This window comes from Apteryx mantelli, chromosome 5, assembly GCF_036417845.1.
Source record: "Apteryx mantelli isolate bAptMan1 chromosome 5, bAptMan1.hap1, whole genome shotgun sequence".
Lineage (NCBI taxonomy): Eukaryota > Metazoa > Chordata > Aves > Apterygiformes > Apterygidae > Apteryx > Apteryx mantelli.
Genome location: NC_089982.1, coordinates 10,574,587 through 10,596,712, shown reverse-complemented (window position 1 = coordinate 10,596,712; position 22,126 = coordinate 10,574,587). Strand labels below are relative to the sequence as shown.

Genomic DNA, 22,126 nt, shown 5'->3' with positions numbered 1-22,126 from the left:
GTTGTGAAGTGGATGGACCTTCACACTTTCAAAGTTATTCTTACAATTCAACAATCTACAGGAACCCAGCAAATACAAGGAAATGTAACAGCTTTTTCCAAGTACACACCCTTTTGTCTCAACCGTCTCAACCACTCTGCTAATTTCATGACCGTAATTCTCCAGGTCCTGTAGGTGTGCCAAGCCCAGTTACCTCTGTTACACAGTTATGAGTGACAACATACAAGCATGTAAAACTAAGTCAAATAAAAAAAAATGCTGTTTTGTAACTCAAGAGAAAACAGGCTAAAACACTAGAATACGCTTATCAGCAAGATGAAGACAACAGGTACAGCCCAATATGAGGATACATTGCCTTTTCACTCTTCCCCTTTATGGGAGGGGCAGGTAGAGAGGAAGAAAAGGTTAATGATATAGTTGGTCCCAAATATCACACATCATTTCATTATAAAACTGAGCCATACGAGAAATTTAGGAACAGATTTTTATGCCTTGAACACACAATCTGGAGCAACACAAACTCAAGAAAAAGCCAGATGCAAAAAATATAGATAACAGAACAACAATAACCTTAATGGTTTTTTTTTTCATCATAGCAAACAATTGATTAAGCACAGACATTAATTTCTCATCTCTGCGTTCCAACCTCACTGTAGGAATCAAAGCATACTTTTTCAGGGAGGAGGAGGGTTTGTCCCCCCCCTTCCCCCCCTCCAAAAATGCCTTTGCTGTTATTACCACCATAAAAAACCCTACCATTGCTTAATAAGACATTTAACATCTGTACACCAAGAATTATTCAAGGAAGAAAAACTAAACATAAATGAAAAATGAAGACCATCTTCTACTGAGATGCCACAGCAAACACCTCTTCCATAAACACACCAAGAGCCATTCTAAGAGCTCTAATAAAACATGTCTTAGGTGACTATCAAAGCAACAGCTCAGGTGTTTGTACAGATTTGGCCTTTCAATAAATAACTTTTCACATCTTGAGTGATGCAAGATAGCTGCCTCCAAGGAGGTATAAAAGGCCTGCTGAAACACTACACCTAAAAGACAAGGCCCCGGATTTTGCACGTTTTCTGAGTGCTACGTCATTTCAAAACAAGTCATTTCTGTACCTGTGCAGAAACGCCCTGTAAAATATCACTGTATTATAGAAAGATTATCTCATTTACTCTGATATCAAGTCAATTATTTCCTTGCCTTGCAACTCATTTAAGACAGAACAGAAAATACTAGCTATGCAGACTCAGATCTAAGTTTTACGTTTTGATACTAACATTCTCCACACGGATCCTTCATCTTACAGGGGCTGCACATGCTCTAAGCACTATCAGAGCCGGGATAAAAAGCATAGAGTATGTGTCTATCCACAGCCTTCAAATTCATTTTGTACCTAAAAATGATTTTGAATAAATACATTTTCTAAAAGACTTCCCACACCCAAGTGAAGGCCTTGGTACCATACCTTTATAACAAGCCAATGTAAGCGCGCTCTCCTTAAATTCATTGGAATGCGTATTGATGCCTGCTCCGTTTTCCAGCAGCACTCTGGCCACTTCCACATGGCCGGCACTTCCTGCTTCCATCAGAGGAGTGTGACCGTTTTCATTATGGTCCTCAATACTAGCGCCCGATTCCAGCAGCACTTTCACAACATCTACATAGCCTCCAGCACAGGCATATGTAAGGGCTGTATTGCCTAGAACCAGAAGACAACAAGTTTTGAAAACTCAAATTTCTCCACTGCAACTTTAACTTAGGCTCCATTCCAGTCCTTTTACAGGGCTATCATATGAAAGAGGCTTTTCAGCCTACAGCCCAAAAAACACGGTAAAGAGCAAGGAACTGTACAAATTAACTCAGTGCTGACAAACTGAAGATCTAATCAACTGCAGTCAATTCAATTCTCTTCCAACTTCTCTCCCAATTAATCCCAACTTGCATCACAAAAACCCATCGTGCAGCTTCCCACCTTTCCTGTTAATCAGCAGGGACATACCATGCCGATAAAGGAAAAGCCCCAAACAAGGAGCAGAATCAGTTACTTTTCTAAATCAAGTCTTCAACACCTCTGAAGTGCTAGTTCAGAATAGTCACAGCATTTTCAAGGAGATTAAGAAGTCTCAATGGGAAAAGCTGCAGAAACATGAATCTGAAGAAAACAATCAAAGAATGTGCCTTTAAGCATGCCATCTTTTGGGGGGCAGAGGCAGAGAGAAAAAGAAGAACCTCAGAGCAGGATAACAACTCAGAACTAATTCACAGGGTGGGGGGGGGGGAGGGAAAGTATTTTATGGTATCTTAACTTTCCTCATAATTTCGTCTCTGTACTCAGTTTGTTAACCATGGTTGACTATTTCATTCATACTTCTAGTGGAGAGCTTCCATATAAAGTTGCTAAAGCAGCTGGGTTACTTCAACACAAACTTCTACAAAACTGGAAAGGGCAAGAGATGGGGGAGGGGGGGGAACACACACACAAACCCCAACCTTCTCATGATCATTACTTTCCCCTAGCTTACCTAGACCAGATACCAAGTAATTTTTGAAGTACACAGTACTACTCAAACTGTCCTCAAAATACTATGTGACACCAAGTATTACATATACTAGCATCTTTCAGTTACTAATTGACCTTATCCACTTGCATTTGTCTGCAACCACCTAATATTTTACAGCCTCATAAAAATAGAGGCGAAGTTGTAAATCAAGAAGTAATCTGCTTTGAAGAGCTTCACTTCAGCAGACAGCCACTCCTCCCAAGTTACCACATAGAGTTTCCTGTACACTGCAAATACCAGGTTTTCAGTGTTTCAGCAAGCTTTTTCTACCACACTTATTTACCTGTTGATGACTGCGCGTTCACATCAGCACCATGAGCTAGCAGCAACTTCACAATTTTGACATGTCCGCCATTAGCAGCGGCCATTAAAGGTGTTATGTCTCCTTTAATACCCCGGTCCTCCACATTAGCATGCATTGCCAGAAGAACCTGCAAACAGAAGGGTTGATCAACAACATTCAGAAGTGATAAACCAGCATGTCGAGATGGTTAGAAGTCTACGCACAGCCTCTACTTTCAGGAGCACATGGTTTTGTGTTAAGAACACTTTAAGAAAGTAAGCACAAAGAATGCATTAGCAGCATACAGTTTATGTACAAATTTTCATCTGTCAATTAACTGACTCTTTCCATGACCTTACCACCACCTTCCAGGTGAGCAAGACAGGATCACATTCATTCAACCCTTATTTTTACATAATGCACACACACATACACACTAAAAACAGTTTGGAAACCAACCTGTGCAAGCTCATAATATCCTGCTGAGCAGGCTAAACAAAGGAGGCTTTCGCCTTCTTCTGTGTGCTCGTTCACACTCCGGCCTTCAATTAGCAGCTTCCGCACAGCGTTTACATCTCCTTCTGAGCAAGCCTCTGCCAAGCTGCGGCTGGTAAGACAGAAACCATTTACAAGCGAAAATGGACTACCTTTGAAATTCTTACTCTGCACGCAGAGTAAAAAAAAAATCCAACATGCCACAGGGATGCAGCTGACTAACAAAAGAAAGCGCAACCTAAACAACGCCAGCTGCTAATTAAAGAGCTGCTGTTTTTACACTTCAGGTTTTCTACGCAATTTCTTTGAAAAATAACTGATGTGAGTATTCAGCCACTCCTGCTACTCATTTTTAGCACAGTAAGATGCCAACTGAAACACGTGCAGGACCACCTTCCGGTTTACCAAATTTTGCCGCACATAAAAGCAGTAGAGAAAGTGCTGAGAGATGACACTGTTATGGGTCTGGTTTTCTGCACCAGCATTATGCATGCATTACTTCTTCGTAATTATTAAAGCATTTGAGAACTAAGTAATAACTCTTCATTTTGAAAGCATAATAATTTAGTTCTGCAAACAAGAAAACTGTTGGTTTTTTACTATTTGCTCCACAATGTATCCTCTCAATCTGCTCCTGTTTTGTAGCTCCAGTTTGGAAACACAGGTTTTGTGCTACTCATTTTCTAAAGTAAGAGTCAAGGAAGAGGAGACATGATGATATAACAGATAAGTAAAACACCCTGTTTACCTGGACATTACTTTATAAATATTTCATTCCAAAGGGGCAACCACTAACCAGAGTTACATTCCCATTTTTCTTTGTCCAAGGAGGCCAAGGACAGGATGATCTCCTGTCAAGACACGCTTTTGTTCAACGCTGTCAATGAGACTAGATCACTCGGCATCACTCTCAACCTATAACACTGTATCACCACCCCCCAAGCAGCCTCTGTCCTGTGCTGGAAATAAATTGTGGATTTTTGTAATGAAATCCAACCTTCCAGTCGCGGGCATAACTCAAATGAACAGTAAAGAAAAATATTCTCCTGGTTGTGATAGTCCTTGGTCACAGAAGGGAATTTTTGGTCCTCACATCACATTATGAATTTTTATTCTTTATCATTCTAACTCCGTATTCCAGTCAAAAAAAAAAGTCTCCTGAAAGCATATTTTGGGCTGACACAAGAGTGCACATTTTGTCTATTCAGCTCCAAATATTTGGATGATAAACAATAAATCCAAGACTACTGGCCTCATCCCATCCACCCTCCTTTCACCTCTTCTCCATTTAGGAAAAGCCATTAACACAGAACTAACTCCAAAGGGAAAGGAAAAATAAGGTAGTTGGACATAAGATATCTGCAAGCCATATTACTCAAGGTGATCAGGAACAAATTTAAAAAGCACAAAATGTAAAAATATGATTTCTTGAACCACAGGCTAAGTGATACGTGTATACAGCATCCGTGACTATGGTCTTATTTGTGTCACTAGGCCAAATCTTAATGCAAACAGAAATATTTCTGAAGCATGTATTGTTGACAGTATTGCTCACATTTATTTTCATTTTCCATAACCTTAGTCCCGGTAACAACTTTGGCAATGTCTGCTGTTAGCAGCAAAAAAAGGTAGCTGGGGCAGAGGTGCACGCAGCATAGGAGCAGACATAACTCCAAACACTTCTATACTCTTTAAATGCACTCTCAGCGCACTCTGAAATCTTTGAGTTACTCAGTATACAGGGATTAAACCACCATCTAGCGCAGCAGCACTTGGAAGCTCGCACTAACACTGTTTCCACTGTACGTAAGCTTAGTGATAGTCTAGAAGGGAGCGGATTTTTTATTTCCCTCTGAAAACATCCCAAGAGGAGAAAAGCCAAACAAATTAAGCCAGAAAGTCTGTTTAAAAAAGTAGAGACTTTCAGGCCTCGGCTCTGTCCAAGGTCCTACAAATTGCAGGAAAGCCAGTAACCATCATGAAGGCTCCAGGCCCTCCTGACCATGTGCCTTCCTCAGTGGAAAAGGAGCTCAGAAGTTCTCCACAAGAACACGTTCTGTCTCAAAGCTAGTTTACTGATATCACTGAAAGACTTCCAGGCTTCTGCGGTAATTAAGAACAAGAGAAAAAACCTGCAACACTTCTACCCATTCCAGGATATTTTGGGGTAAAGTTCAAAGGCCCAGGCTACTTAAAAGCTCAGGGATTTCGTTTCTTGAGTTTGTCAAATTAAAAAGAAGTTACTTGGTGAATGATTTCTGGATCTTGAGCAAAGCTACTCACTTCACTTCCCACTGCAAGAATTAACAGTCCAGGAATATTTAACAGGAGAATCAGGGGTGACAACCTGCTGCTAGTTCCACTTGAGTAACAACTTCACCATATTGTAGCCAGAAAAAAAACAGAACAACAAAAACTGCATCCAGAAGTCACAGTAGCACACTACTAAAAACATCCAGTAAGAGAAAATGTAGCCTTACTTGTCCGTCTGCCCTGCATTTGCTGTGCTTTCTGCTCTCATCCGGGTAAGTGCAGCAGCAGCTTCATCCAACGCGCAACTGACTGAAGAAGTCAGTCTGCGAAGCACCTCAGGATCTGCGAACGCTTTACCATCAGCAGTAGACAGTTTACCTATTCCTTTCATTCCAAGTTATCACAAGTTGGCATGCCAGAGAAGGAAAAAAAGAGAAGTTGAAATTGAGTTTGAGTTCTGCTAACAGAAACATTCCAAATATAATCAACTATGGCTTCAAAAATTATGGGATTAGCTGTTCAATATTGTTAATTTAAAAGCTGCCAGATGTGTCGCACAGGAATGAAAGCCTCCAACACACAGAACGCATTATTTCCCAACTATTGACAACCACTTAGCATAGGCAACCAGTATTGCTTTTGCTACACTAATTACTACAAAACAAAGCCTCGTTGAATAACCTAATTTTGGATCCAATGTTGCAAGCCAAGGCTGGGTGTTAACTTCTACTCAGGTTTTTAAAAATCCCAAATTGGAGGAAACCAAGTAGAAGCATGGCCTTTACACGAAACTCCAATTTTCCAAAATTAAGGAAGTCTTAATCAATTCCTTCCTCTTCAGTAACTTGCACAACATTGCCAGGTTCACACTGCATTACATTCCACATTTGTAGCATGCTCACATGGATTAGACTCATGCAAGCAGTTCTACTATGGTCTCAAGTCTGGGCTTCAGGATTAAACCTGTAAGGGACAGGAATACGTACCTGCAGCTTCAAGTAAAGCTTCTAATCTAGCCTGGGTTTCTGGATCTACTGTTCTCAAGTCAGCACCATCAGCAGTACTTGACAAAAGCAATTTGGAAGCTGTTTCCAACATAGGGTTTTCAAGATCATCCTGATCCAAGATGAACGATTCCACCTGGAGGGTGGAAAAAAACCAAGATCCAATTTAGAAATATAACAATTGATTGGAATCTAATTAATGCATTAGAAAACAAAGCTGCAATTATCTGTTAAGGGTTTTCTTTTCAAGTACTTTGTCAGCCTAACTACCCTCAGTTGACTCGAAAGGATTTCCTCCCTGCCCAGTGGAAGCAACAAGGTTTTCCCAAATCAGGTACACAGAACCACCGTTTTTTCCCTTGTCGATTTGCTCTCCAGCCAAAAGCCACAGAATATGCTTGAAATATTTTAACATGCCCTTCAAAACTGTTGAGTGCAGTGTGATGTGATGTGCAATTTTAGACAAGGATGGAAATGTCAAGAAACAGATATTACTCTAGAAGGCCTACGGTTAGCAGCTGCTGCAAGTTTCTATACACACTGTATGTTGCTTTCTCCAAAGCATCTATGATGAACATCCAAGGAGACAAAAGCATTCCACACAAAACAGTCATCTTTCAAAGTAGCCGCCTACCCTTAAATGACACCCATTAAGCTATACTAGTAAAATCCACAATAAGAAAACAAATTAACTATTTTCACTACTTTACTGTGGACTGTATTTTTCTGACTTGCAGAAGAATCCTTAGCTATCTCGCTTCTTTCAAACATGATGTCTGGTAATTAAACACTAAAAAAAGGAAAGGACCAGCAACGTTCCAGACATAATCCACTTAAAAGAAACATACACAACGGTTTTGCGGAAGTTTTCTCAAGAAAATGTTTACTTAAAAAATTATCTAGGGACTAGACAACCTGTTATATTTGCATTGTCCAGAGAACAGACACCAAATGATCTCAGTTCTTCTAGACATCCTATTTCCTTGCACTTTCCATTTGTTTTGGTTGTAAAACACACTGAAATTAAACAGGAGTGCAACATAACAGAGAGAAAAGCCTCTAGTATCCATTTGCGCTTTACGGCCTATTAAAAAAAGGACAGGGTCAAGCAGTTTCAAGTTCCATAAACACTCCCTCAAGTCTATGAACCACAGCTTTTATTAGACTATCAAGACCAAGTTTAAACACCACCCCCCGCCACAGAGCTCAACAGCCTCCTTACTCCTACAAACCTAACATCTTCCCAAGTCAAAGAATTATAGATGCAAGTCTGCCAAACAAACAAACTATACACACATCACCCACCCATACAGCATCATTGAGATCTTCAAGCATCTTAACAAAAAAGCAGCTACTGTCTCCAATATAGCAGTAGTATATTTCCACATGGGATATAGTTTATCAAGATGATAATACATACATTTTAAGGTAAGATTTCAGTTGATCTTGAAAGTTTAGAAGCAGTCTCATGAGCATCGCAAATTCAGATTTCTGTAGATGCCCCAAGATTCTCAAGAGGGCAAAACCACCAGAAAAGTGATTTTATCACAGAACTCCAGTAAAACCTCTCTCCTTCCTCTCATACTATTGTGTAAAACCTTCAGAGCTCACAGCAAGTCTGCCTTCTGCAGTCTGTCTCCAACACCCTGATTTTTGCTTTTTTTTTTTGTTTGTTTTTCCCCCCCCACAAACAGTAGTAGAATGTAACCACCTATAGCCAAACTTGACAGAGGTGATCTACTGAATGCAGAAGCTACTACGATATGGTACTAGTCCATGGACTGAACCTACACGCATTGCTCGTTTAGGCAGCTACGCTGAGAACTACCTTCAAAATGATTTGGATCTATCATCCAAAAGATCCTATCCTTTGGCCATATACAAGTGGTTTGCTTTTATACCCCAGAGGATATCTGAAACCCCTCTTTCCCCTCCTCTTCAAACCCCGAAAGTTAAGCAGTAGAGGATGACTTCCAACTTCTGATCACAGTGATTCCGATGGCAACAATTACAGACTCGGGACAGTCCTGCGGTGTCAGCTGTTGCTTCTCAGTACTAGTTTTTCTAAGCTCTCTATCCACTCACGCGGGCCCTGGGTTTCCAGCTTGGGGAGCTCCCAGGCTCCTCCCCAGCCCTAAGGGAGGGTTGACTCCTGCCTTGCCAAGGTCCCCCCTGTTTGTCTACACCAGCACGGTTCCACACACCTGCTGCCCCCTCCTCAAGGCTGGTTGCAGTGGGACTGAGGACTCACCAGTTGCCTTCTTGCAAAGGGACAAGCAAGGCAGCAGGCAGCAAGAGAAAGGAACTGCTCAACTTCTCATGAGCCAAGAGACAGATTTCACCACTGGAAACGCTAACTCCTGAGCAGCTGGAAGGGTTCTTGGCTCACCCAATTCAGGGAGAGAAAAAAAATATATATATATATATACACACACACACGTTTTGTTTTGCTTTTTTTTTTTCCTCCTTAGAATAACTCAAAAATCTCACCCGGGTAAGATACTTAACAGCCGGTCGCTCTTCTTCTTAACATTATGATATATTCGCCATGGGGGAAAAAAAACAAAAACAAAAAAACCCACACAACCACAGAAACTTCTCTCCCACTCACCAATCCCTCCCCCCCTCTCCCAATTAGGTCTCTTATGCAGTTTATGTTTCAAATGAAACATCTTCTGATTTTCCTTCCAACTACCCCAATGAGCACAGTGGGGAAAAACAAAATCCTGTAACACAAGAAAAAAAGCAATCAGCCTACAAGCAATACAGCACCAACACAAATACAAGTCATCAGGAGAAAGCTTTCCCAAAGACCAATTGTGGAAAAATAATTCATATTATGTGCTGTCATTTAAACACAATTTCAGAGCAACATCTGAAGAAATTAACTTGTTAAAAAATGAAATTAAAATACTTAATACACATAAGGGTAGCTATTTTCCTTTTCAAAGACAGAAAAGATTTCTTCAAGTCACAAGGATTGAAGATAAATTTTCCTAAAGCCTGCGGTTACACCACTCTGTACTTCTGCAAGTGTCTAGTCTTAAGAGTTTCATTAGGTCAAGAGTGCTGTTGTTCAGCCTGTGCAACACGAAACCAAGCACCATGCAGGATAACACTGCTAAAAGATGCTTTCCAACTGCGGTCAACTCAACTGTATTTTTGTACAAGTGAAAATTCCCTTTTGATTTCTCAGAAAGTTTTGCCTTCCCCACAGAAGTTACAAATTGAAGACAGCATTTCCATTAACCAGGCTAAGTAAATGGACATTTTCTTTCAACATCTTCAGATGTACTTTATTTCCCTTAACTAAAAAAAGGTGTAGAATATTACACATATTTACAGATCAGAATAATCAGTCCTGGCTTTCAGTCATTATTTCTTGAGCCACACAATGCTCTGACATGATCCGACATTTGTCCTGCTTTTCTCATGTTCTGCACTTGCCTAAGCTGACTTCACCTGTAATCCTCTCTAATAAAGCTGATACTTTTATGAATTGAAAAAGGTGCGAGGGGAAAAAGCGACCAAGTACATTTTACCTGCTGTCAAGCAAGGTGGCCTACAGCTTTGATGCATTAATACAACTGTGAAGAGAAGTTAAAAAACTGTTCTTCTCTAAACCCTTGTTAATAGGCACATAAATCTACACCCCAAGGAAGCTTCATGCCATGAGCATCCTTGCACAAGTTCCACATGTTACTTTTCTACAATGATTCATTTTTGCCTCAATATTCCACGCACTGAAATAGTAGACTAAGTGTAATTTTCACCATTTCCTACTTTTACCACCTCCTACACAAGACACCAGGGCCATACGTATGCTTCCACATGCTCTCATGCAGAAGTAATAAAGGTCAAACAATAAACATCCTCCCATATTTTCCCCTCACAAAAAGCAAGGAGAGGAAGAGAAGGAGTCAATCACATATTGACTTCAAGAGTATTACTTATTTAGGCTAAACACCAATTAGCATGTTTCTAATTTTATGTCAAGCCGGGGGGAGGACAGAATATATATTCCAGCTACAAACAACAGTATTTTTCATACATCTGCTGCACTCACAAGAAAAATCAAATACTGAACACCAAAACAAGAACTCAAGTACAACATCGACTATAGTATCAAGCTAGTAAAAGTAGTTCTAATACCAAAACTGCTATTTAACACCCAGACTAATCATTCCAAGCTTGAAGTGATGGCTGTCTTAATATTACTTTCAGCAAAAATACTTGCCACATGATATAGATTGATAGATATAAGCTTGTACGCATTGCTATGCATCTAACCACAGCATGATTCAAGCCTGACGATACCGGACAACGTCACCGTTAAGAACTTGTCATCTTTTTTGATGTGGTGCGATTAAAGAACACAGGAGCAGAGCTAAGCCGCTGCCTTATACTAGTGACTTTGGTACCTTTAAAGTGTCACCTAGTTTAGTGTCTGAATTCCATCTTTTCAGGCATGTCTAGCTTTTCTGTAATATTTACCGTTTGTCTCAATATAGTCACCCACACAGCACTGTCACAGAACTCTAGGATGAGTTACACTTTATGAATAGTAGAGCTCGATAACAGCTACTACTTCAAGTTTCCTTTATAAACAACAGCAGAAAACCATTAGTTCTCCAATACGCACCACCTAAAGTCCTTACAGTGGAGTAACAAAAGCCTGTTATTTATCCATCTAATCAGTACATAGCTCCCAGGAATAGCTCTGGTCATTAATTTACAGAGCATCTCTGGCATTTCTTAAGCATTGTTTTATGGTTTTTCCTCAGTCATAGCTGTGCTGTAAAGACAATCCACAAGCATTAAAAAAGGCAATAACAAGTCATTTTCTCACTCTTCTATCAGGGTCCCCAACTCTAAGATTTGAAGAGCCTGACAAGTGGATTTGGCAGATTCTGCTCCCCAGCCCTTTTCTTTAAAAGCATCCTGCAAGTACACTGTATCTACTCCCTTCTACTTATTAGCATTTAGCCAGAACTTAACACATGCAAGACCCTACGCTCCATATACATTGTAAAAATTAACATCATATTACTGCAGTGTTTTCCGGTGCCACCAGAAAGCTGAAGGCACAGAAATGGAGGGCAGTATGCAGTTGCTTAATTCTATGGTACATTTAGGCATACAGTGTCATTAACCAGCCAACCCACTTTTGAGAAAGGACTTGACTAGTATCCTCCGCCAGACATCCATCAACACTTCCTGAAATCAGCACGAGTTCCTAGCTGGGTTTTAGACAGGGCTTATAATGAGCACAGACAATCAGTTTCCCTCCCCTGAAGCCTAACATGAAGTAAAAACTCCTTGAAAGTATCAGGTAGAACAGTTTAAATGTCTAGCAGTCAAGCTGCAGACAACACACTTCAAAGGCTGTGAAATAGCAAGTGGTAGTCATTAACATAACAGGACCAACATGATTTTTAGATTCAGTGAATCAGAAGACATCATTAGTCCAAAACCAGATTTGGATGAAGCAAACTAGCCCAGCCTAGTGTTTCAAAAGGCCTCAAAACACCTTTAAGGACAAATACTTGGGTTTTTTGTTTTTCCTGTGCAGATTTGGGGGGGGGGGGCAGCAACTGTCTTCTAGGCTTAAAATCAGCTGCAAATTTGTTTCTCAAATTTTGACAGATAATTCCCATTATTTTTGCACTATATTATTTGCTAAGTTTTTGCCTAGGCATTCGGGCCTTTGGTATTGGCTCTCCAAAGATTGCCAGAATGGATCCTATGAGAACACAAACTCAGTATAAAGCATTTCAGAAGAACCCGGCACACAAGGAACAACTACTTGCTACTGTCACATGGCAAACTTAACCACTTAGACTTAGTAACTGAGAGTCCATTTTTATTATTTTTTATTTTGGTACAAAAGGGTCTATTGCCAATTTCCAGGAGCTGAAATAACTGATTTTTCCTAGCTATAAAGTTATTATAGAGTACTCTGAGGTTTTTAAAGACAACCTGCAATTTTATACAGATTTTCATGTCCATCAGATACTGCAAAGCTGCCTTCAGACTGAAACTGAAATCACTAAGATAACAGTCAATAGACTTTAGTCCTAGTACTTCGACAAGTCACTAGCTAGGAGTGTAAGGAGGCTTTAGATGCTTTATTTTCTCAACTAAAATGATTCTCACTCAATGAAAAGTTTGAATCTTGGTTCACATAAAGAACACCCAGCAAAGCCTGCCTCACAGCTATACTACCTTCCCCTTGGGTTCTAGCAACTCACATCCAAGATAACCTTGGCTTTTGCTACCGAAAGTTTTTAGCTTAAATCTGCAGTGGTGGAGAGCTCATTACTTCTATCACCATCCTTTAGCTTGCTAAAATGAGAGATTGTTTACAGTCGACACCATTTACTTGTTCAGAGCTGAAGCTATGGCACTTCAAGGTCACAACCTCAATATGCTTGACTGGACAAGCAGCAATGAGCCACAGGGCTAGCACACAGACAAACTTTTTCCTAAGGATCACTGACAAGTCTTCACAAGCCAGAGCACCTATGACCTTCCCCAGAAGTCTGGGATCAGGACCTCCGTCAGGAGTTTGTGTCTGTGCTTTCATCAAAAATAGCTTCTAGGCATTTTCGCCTGTTGAGCAATATAGTTGGGCATGGGGGGAGCACTTGCAACAGTTTGGAAGGATTCTGTGGTAACGGCCAAGAAGATACCGCACAAAAAATAACATCCATAAGTATTTCTTGAAATTTTTTTTCCACTATTCACTTCGTGAATTTACTTTACATGTCTGTTTTCCACAAAACACCAGCTTTTTTACTACTACCCATCAACAAAAAACACAACAGGAAATAGGGGAACAGTTTAAGTGCAAGAAAAAAGTCAAACTCAGTAATAACTAGTTAAGTTTTCTTTTCACAAAACTGCTAGGTGTTTTTTGAAACGTTTTATATCTAAACATACTATGGGCATCAAGACATTCATGGGGAAAGAGGGAATCAAAGCAAAGCAATGATATGTAGTTAGAATCTGAGAAACCTGGCCAGGAATTTCAAGCACTCACTTTTCACTTAGGCATTCGAAACTTAACATACAAATGTGCAACCCAAAATTAAACCAATTACAGTGCATAATTCCACCATATATTAACTTAAACGGACTACCAAAGTCTTAATATACAGCTTTTAATTGCAACTGTGAAGAAATAATTTGGAGTCATATACAGACAACACTGTTTATTCCACGTGTACTTCATATTTCCTTTTCACGGTACATGCCCTGCATTTTTTGCATATCTTAGCCACAAGTCAAGCTGGGTGAAAGGGTAAGAAATTCTTTTTCAGTCTCTTATGCCCCATATCAAAATAAGAATTGCCTGGTTTCCCTTATCCTGCAACCTTTTACCAGTCTGAATATAGTATCTCCCAAGCACTTTCAACATACATTAACTCATCATAGTTGACAGCCTTCTGAAAGAACAAACTCTGACCTGAAACATCAAGACAAAGCACTAAACTTATAGATGTCTTGAAATAAAATAGTGGGAATATTTTCAAAGCAGCTGACTTGATCATATGAAATATTAAGGCAAGAAGAGGTGTATGGTTCTGCCTTTTCACCTAAAGGTAAATGTTTTTAGGTGAACTTATCATTTAGTTAACACAGGAAACAATGCTTTTGAAGATGTAGACCTTCGCACCACGAACATTGTATTATATTAAGAATTCCATTGAAAACATTTCTGAAAACAAGCATCTGACAAAAAACATTCATAGTTTCGGTTGGAACAAAACATCACCATCTAATTTATATGACATAGCTCTGAAGTGGAAGTGATGAGTTACTGGACTTCTACACCAGATACCCTTCCTTAGATCCCTTGTTATTGAAGGGCACTGCAAACACTAAGGCTCAGTGAAGCACACAATTTCATCTACTCAATTTCAGCCTTGCAGTTTTTCTATTTTTCATCAAAACTACTTCGAGCTACGAACAAGTCGTGTGATCCTTCCATAGCCTACCCCACCACTACGGCAGCATCATCACCTCGGAGATGAAGCCGGACAGCACTACTCCTTTCCTGTATGGTGAGGTAGGACTGCTCCCAGTCACCTGGGGTACAATTCTAGAGCTGTTGTTTTTCTATCATATGACCACCCTCCACAAACTGAACTGCTTTGCTCAGCAGAAATCTGGAGTCCAGCATCTGAAATGTCTCGACAGCGTCTTCTTTCCTTTTATTCTGCCAACTAGACACTCCATTTCTCTTGCTGCTTGCTAAAGAAAGGGGGAGGGATGAGAAGAGTAAGTGTCCGTCCTGCTGAAAAGGCATAACACTGCCCTCACGACTGGCACCAACAGACTTTCTGCAGCAGGGACACCTGCATTATTACTGCAGTGTGTTTCTGATGACGAGACAGGTGCTGATGCATTCACACACGAACTCCCTCCCCTCCTCCCTAGTCCACATCACCAGTAACACGGAACAAAACAAGCAAAAAGAAAAACAGCGCTATCTATAGCTACAAGACAGTTGTTTCTGAGAACCTATAAGAGCTTTAGTTTAATCTTTTTTTCCCCCCATTTCAAATCTTCATTCCAAACACATGGCACACCTCCCTATTAAGCTAATTTATGTGTTAACTAGTACTTAGCTACAATTGTTCATGATAGACAAATTCAATCGCAGTGTAAAAATAACAACACCTCAACTCATCATCTTAAGTTCCCTGCCCCAGTTTCATATTAACGGGGGAAAAAAACACAACTTAGGTCTCCAATATCAGTAACAGGGTATAAAGATCACGAAAAAACCTCAGTGCAACCTTTTCTCTGAAACTTCCTGCCGTCATGATTCTCAAAGCCCAACTTGAGTCAATACTTCCCTGTTCACAATAAAAGATTGGGCTGGAAAGATTGGAGTACTAACTCCAGCCACCTGGACATAGGTGTACCACTTCTTTGTTTGCTGCAATGTTCAGTTCTTTTCAAGCCCAGACAAAATTGGACAGTTTCTATCAAATGTTAAAACAAAAAAAAAACCCACCACACACACCTTTCTTGACATTGTATGAATAACTCACTTAATAGACTGCTGCTGGCTGTGGAATGACCCTGAGATGCGGTAGTTTGCATCAAAGCAACTGAGGTACAAATACATCATTTCTTCTGATTCTCCTGCAGGGCTCTCAGCTCCAACAAAGAAGGAGAAATGATCACCAGGTACACTGAACTGTATCAAGATTTTCTACCCCTTCCCCACCAGCAATGTAACTTTCAGCTTGAAAGACTAAGTTGACCAACTAACATATTTCTTCTGCTTATAACTAGCTAGCTAAGACAACCTACCCAGGTCACACTTGTGAGCAAACCTTAACACCACTTTTTCCTTATGAGCCTTAGGATGGGGTCACAGCCATAAGCCCTCCCCTTTTGGCTGTAACAAAACAGGTGCTTGGTTCTAGTCTGCTGCCAACTCGAGGACTCACTACACCAAACAGTAAATTACACATTACATCTGTAACAGAGTTTGTTCCCATATTGCTGGGAAACAAAAACAGAAACCACTTCCTGCAAGAGCACTCTGACAGCTGAGGAATATTAAACAGATTGTTTGACCCTATCCAGGCAATTTTTGCTACCCTTGACTCAGTAATCTGTCAAATATTCTCAAACAACAAAAATCTATCAGAAACACACAAAAAAGGGCACGTGATAACGATGAATAGAAAAGATAAAGCAACTGTGAGCTTCCCAGAAATGTTTTCTCCCCTCAACACTCAAATCTTCCAACATCACACTTAAACAAAAACTGCACCCCCCTAAGACTCTCTCCAAGGTAAGCATCACTTAAGCTACTCAACAAGCTACTTAGAGGGCCACACAGACCAGAGCCTACTCATTAGAGCTGTAAAATGCTCAGAGGGCTTATGCTGCCTCTGACTGGCAGCTGTTTCTCCACCCAGGCCGTACCACAGGCTCCTTACAACAAGCCTTCCAAGTTACATAAACGGCCTTTTAGAGTTTTCCTATTTCTTCTCCTATTGAAGGAGAGCTCAAGGACTCAGTCTCTCTGGATAGGCCTGCATTTCAGGCACGTCCTCACCAGCACCACTGCAGACTCCCTGGGGTATTTCCCCCTCACACTACTCAGACTGACCCACAATCCAGGCGTCCAGCACAGCCAGTTCTGATGGATTTGGTAGAACACAGCAAAGCAGGGAAAAGCTGCAGGACACTGACACCTGTAAGACTGCCCTATCTGAAAAAACAAGTGGTTCCTTAGAGAACAACTTAGTGGAATAAAGTCCTTTCAGTTTTGCCATTCAACTATATAAAAATTGGGAAGCATATCAAGTACAACTTTAACAGAGGAGAGTTTGGTAGTCTACCCAAAGAGCACTTCAGTTCACACTAACACCTCCGAACAACATGCATGTTACTGAAAAAGGACTAAGCACTGCTGCTGTGCACTGTTATGCCCTACTCCTCACCGCCCTACTTTCAAGGGACCAATTATTCTCATAAGTCTTGTTTAAGGCAGGCGAGCTCAGAAGAAAAAGAAAATCCTGCTCTAACAGTTAGTCATGTTTCTTTCCCACTGGACTTGCCTTTTGCCTTGACGATATACTCCAAGGATAAGTCTAGCGGATGCAATCTCAATAAGAGCATTTGCAAGCCCAGAACAAAGCACACTGCTACACAGAGAGATCACACACCAGCTGATTTATCACCTTGAAGCATCCTCCTCCGAAATGACACCTAAGGAAAAGGTGAAAACGAGGAGAAAAAAAAAAATACCCAGAGCTACGAAAAGCCCCAAAGCATTGTTTCAGTTGTGTTATCTCTGCAGAAGCCTGCAAGCCTAGCTTGAAATCCCAACCTTAATTTATTATCATTTCCACCAGTTAACTTTAGGGGGCTTGTCTGCATGTTTGCCTCCTGCAGAGCCTTTAAAGGGGAAGCATCTTGGGCTTTCTTTTCACAGCTCAATAAGCAGCCATTTCTCTGTCACACTCAGGCTTTGTTGCAACAGATCAAGACCCTTAACTAATCCATTGAGAAGGGAGCTTAGAGTAGCTTAGCACAACTAAAGTGTTTGTGAGAAGTTGGCCACCTTCTTTCTGGAGTATGGTTTCCGCAACTACTCCTTCCATTTCACCAGCCAGATGCTATTTGTTGTAGTTTAAGTTCAGAACTGCATACACTCACCCAGTTCCAACTGAAGAAGTTAACTTGTTGTTCTAAGTATTTTATATCAGCACAGCTGAAGAACAGAAAGAAGACACTAAAGCTTTTATATGGATGAAAATAGCAGAAATGAACCTATATACAGAAACAATTCTGTAGTGTCTTGTCTTCACCCAGATTTTGTAACAGCATAGTTAAGTCCATCAACACAACAGTAGTTCTCTCCGATTTGAAAACATGCTTATTTCTTGCAATGAGGACAGGCCTCAGATGACCCAAACCAGCTTCAGTGTAGTCTATGCCAAGGAAGCTGCTGAACTTTGCAAATTATGCAGATTCAGAGGAGAAAGAGGACAAGCATTTATAGCTCTTCATGTCAGTCATAGGCAACACCACTCTTTCATCTCTCAACAGATGAGATGTAAAACACAGCACACACTAATATTCAAAATATATTTCCAAAAAAGAAAATCTCCATGAGCACCTCCACCTGCACAAAATATACTGCATTTACAAGAACAAGAGGAAAACACCAGACTTTGTCAGCCTCGGTGAAGAGATGCTTCATATTTGCTATGCTAAGTCTGCCAACAAATATTTCTCAGCCAGCAGGACTTTGAGCAACTTAGCCTAGTTAGCTTGGCTTCATTCCTCCCTGTATCTCCAACTGACTACAGTCATGGTAAAGCAGCTACAATTTCCTTCAGTTTACCCCTCCTGTCCACTACCTGCAGTCATATGATGAAGTTTTATCCGCACATTTCCTAACTCTGATATTAAAATCCAACTTAACGCCAAACCAACAGAGGGCAGCTATACACTCACATACTCATTTATACCACAAAATATCCAAACAGAGAAAAGCCAACTCTACTGTGCATATTATAATACACACAGCACAAGACCTCCACACCCAGAAACTTCTGAAGTGCAGGCAAGGCATTAAGAGCACTGTGCTTTAACAACATCAGAAGGCAAGCGACCCATGCCTGTCCACATATTTTCATCCCCAAACACAGACACTGAGACATATAGAGTGGTCAGGTCACAGAACAAGAGAGATAACAGGAGCAGAAATAGGAGGATTAAATAGTTTGTATTATGTCACAACAAGTTACTGTTACCATCAGCATTAAACCTCAGATCTCCCGATTCCTAACGCACCGCTTTACTAACTGAAATATCATGCCTCCCGTCTCTATAAACCATGCCTTCCCGAGATCAGAAGCAATAGCTGCATTTCTTTAGCACGAGGCTCTCCTGACAGTGTTTCTGGCAATCCCCGCCCCAGTCACCACACATCCCGCAAGACCAGCTGTTCGACACCACAGCAATGATGAATACCACGCATTCTTTTCATGGGAAAAGGAACACAAAACGCTATGGGTTCATGAAAGCATGGATCAATCAACCTTTGTGAATCTAGCAGATACTTAAAAGGCTCCATGTGCCATCCTGATTTACTTAAACTGTATTACTGAATTTGGGGGGGAGAGGGGAAGAGAGGCAGGGGCGCACACACATACAATGTGTAAGAGACTTTCCCTTCCCCATCACAAAGTTTTTCGGTTATTATCAGCAAAATTAAGGAAAACTGATTTTCCCTGCTGCATGAACAACTCCAGTTTTACTTCTGTAATGGCACCCTGAAGTCCTTCATGTCCCAGAACTACCAGCCTGGGAAAAGAATCTTCCTCAACAAGACCAGCAGGGGAGGCGGGGGGGAAGTAAGGTGAAGTAGTACAGTAAGATTGCCTGGGCAAGAAGGGCTCAAACCAGCTCCAAGCATTTGGGGCTTGAGGGTGCAGTTGCTTTTTCCTGACTTTTCACAAAGCTGCACTACTGTTACCATGTTGCAGAAACCCCAAAATATTTGCTTGAGCACCACGGTTAAAGTGCTTTGGGCTTATCTGAACACAGAATTTGCACTACACAATTAGATTACACCAGCTGTTAAAAAGCATAATAGAAACCTGTGTCAAATATATTGGCCTGAGAGTATATACCTAATCATTAGAGATTTTCTTTACCAAAGCACTTCCACTAATGAAGGTGCATATAGAAAACTACACTTCTGAGCTGTACCTATTGAGCAGTGGAAGAGGAAAGCGTTAAGTTTTCCCCAAAAGCATCCCACTTTCTCTTTTTAATAGGAGCATATGTGAAAGTTGGCATGAAGCTTCAGTAACATCAGCCAAGTTGAAATTTTCTATTTAAAGGATGATACACCAACCTTGGGGCAGCAAAATTCAGTTTTGTGGTAGTAGCACAGCAGGCTGAAGACAGCATAGGAAACCAAGTGTGCTGGAGGTCTTCTCTACCTCAGGAGAGGGATGCATCCCACTGTCCAAGACCCACAAGCTCACAAATCAAACTTGATAGCCCAAAAGATAGTCAGGGCTAAGGAAGGAACCCAGTTGAGTGCCACAGGAAAAGTTGGTGCACAACCCCTCTCCCCCCTAATCCGTCCCTATCTATGGCAGAAGGCTGTCTCTTTGCTTGTGCTAAGAAAAATGAAGATCTACTTCAGAGCAACAGACACATCAAGGGCAGAAATCCATCTCCTCTAGCACAGCAAGAAAGCGAAGCTGTCTGCCGCCCACTGCAGTCTGCCTGTTTTGCCCATTACACACAACCTATACTCCCTCCAGAACCGTTTCCTCCTTTAAGACATTACCAGGGAATAAAAGCTGTGAGAAAACTCCAAGTCAACAACAAATTTTAGGTAAACAGTATTTTCAGTGCTCTCAATGAATGAACGATGCTAAGCAGCACTAGCTCTCCTGTTCACTTAAGCTGCATATTTCTTCCTCCTTGTCCTTGTTTAACAAAAAACCCTTAGATGATCAGTTCAGATCACTCTTGCACAAGATATTGACACCTGGATTTCAGATATCAGACCCACAATCACTAGCAGTAAATGCAAACTTAGTCTACCTTGGCTACTAGGCAAAAACATAGAAAGTGACCTGAACCGTACTGCGCAACACTAGTTTTTGAAACAGAAATAGTTTTAGGCTGCCCACATGTTTTCTTACACAAATTTGGCAGGGAATCATTCTCTTCTGTAAGTAGTTTTCATCAGCTGTTCTTCACAATATAGCATGCAAGTTCTCAGCAATGAAAGATGAAGCAGCAGAAGGGAATGAGGACATGAGGAGGAGGGAGAGGACAAATGCACAAACAGCTATTCTGTTTCAGCCCAACTCAGAATTCCCTTTGGCATGAATGAAACGCTGTGTGCGTGTGTGTGTGCGCATATCAATGCAATATCAACTTGGGTGCTGGGATTTAAAACAAAATTCAGGAACACTAGAACAGTTTCCTTCAAGTAATGAAATTGTGAAGGAAAAGCCATGACTAAGCTAAGCTACACATTACCAAAGTTATCAGAGCACCTATCTACCATACATGGCATGGTAGCAAAATCAGCAGATTCTGCCCCAGACTTCATGATTTTAAAGCAATATGCTATTATGGGGACTAAAAGAAAGAAGAAACCAAACGCATGCCTAAAACCCATGTTTCTTGATGCTAGATGGCTACTCCTTAAGCCAAGTCACATCACACTAAGCAACCAACAGAAAAAAAACAAGGATGCCAATGCACACTAGAAATAAAAAAAAGGATGCAAGACAGGGAAAGAGATAGTTATTAGCAGAAGGACACGTTTTTCAAACCTATTTCTTTACTAACATAAGCAGTTGAGACATGCCAGAGAGGAAAAACTGAGTCAGCTGCATTTTGTTCCAACCACCCAAATCTTTCAGTATAACTGGCACTGTTTAGTACCTGCAGGTTCCATTACCATTCCCTCCTACCCTAACTTCCAAGTTACTAAACAGCAAAGAAATCAGCCATGCTACTATTTCTTGAAATTCACTAGCACAACAGTGCTAGAAGAGACACTGAAGAATGGCTCCTTAAGAACACTGCTTTGTTTAAAGAAAGATCAAGGAAAAGTGTTTATCTCGAGCGAGTTCAATCCTACATACCATTCAGTTATACAGCACTCTGTACAAATCCAATTTTCTTCTGGGCAGACAACAATTAAGAATTGGCTGCTGCATTGCCTCTAAACCATCTGTGCTGAGCATCCTATCTAAACCTCTCCAGATCAGGTAGGAGAAACTAAAAACTAGAACCCACTACAAGATGTCTACTTTTTTTTATATGTAATTAGCCTGCTTAAGTCTCCAGTCAATATCTGATCATGAAGTATGAACAATTCAAAATATTATGTAGAGATATTAATGAAGTTAAAAAAATAGTCTGGAAAGAATATGATTAGTCAGGTCAAGAGCTTTGAAACTGCTTAACATCATTCTAGTTATCGTAAATCAATATTCATT

At 40.7% G+C, this 22,126-nt stretch overlaps 1 protein-coding gene across 1 annotated transcript in view; it reads right to left on the bottom strand.

The window, feature by feature from the left end:
* The window catches only part of ANKRD17 (ankyrin repeat domain 17), a 95,778-nt gene that overhangs the window by 46,026 nt on the left and 27,626 nt on the right, over nt 1–22,126 (bottom strand). The window contains exons 2-6 of the mRNA XM_067297493.1: nt 6,588–6,741; nt 5,829–5,985; nt 3,313–3,460; nt 2,854–3,001; nt 1,475–1,708 (exon numbers count right to left, since the gene is read on the bottom strand). Coding sequence (XP_067153594.1) covers nt 1,475–1,708; nt 2,854–3,001; nt 3,313–3,460; nt 5,829–5,985; nt 6,588–6,741 — 841 coding nt within the window. The remainder of the gene's footprint in view (nt 1–1,474; nt 1,709–2,853; nt 3,002–3,312; nt 3,461–5,828; nt 5,986–6,587; nt 6,742–22,126) is intronic.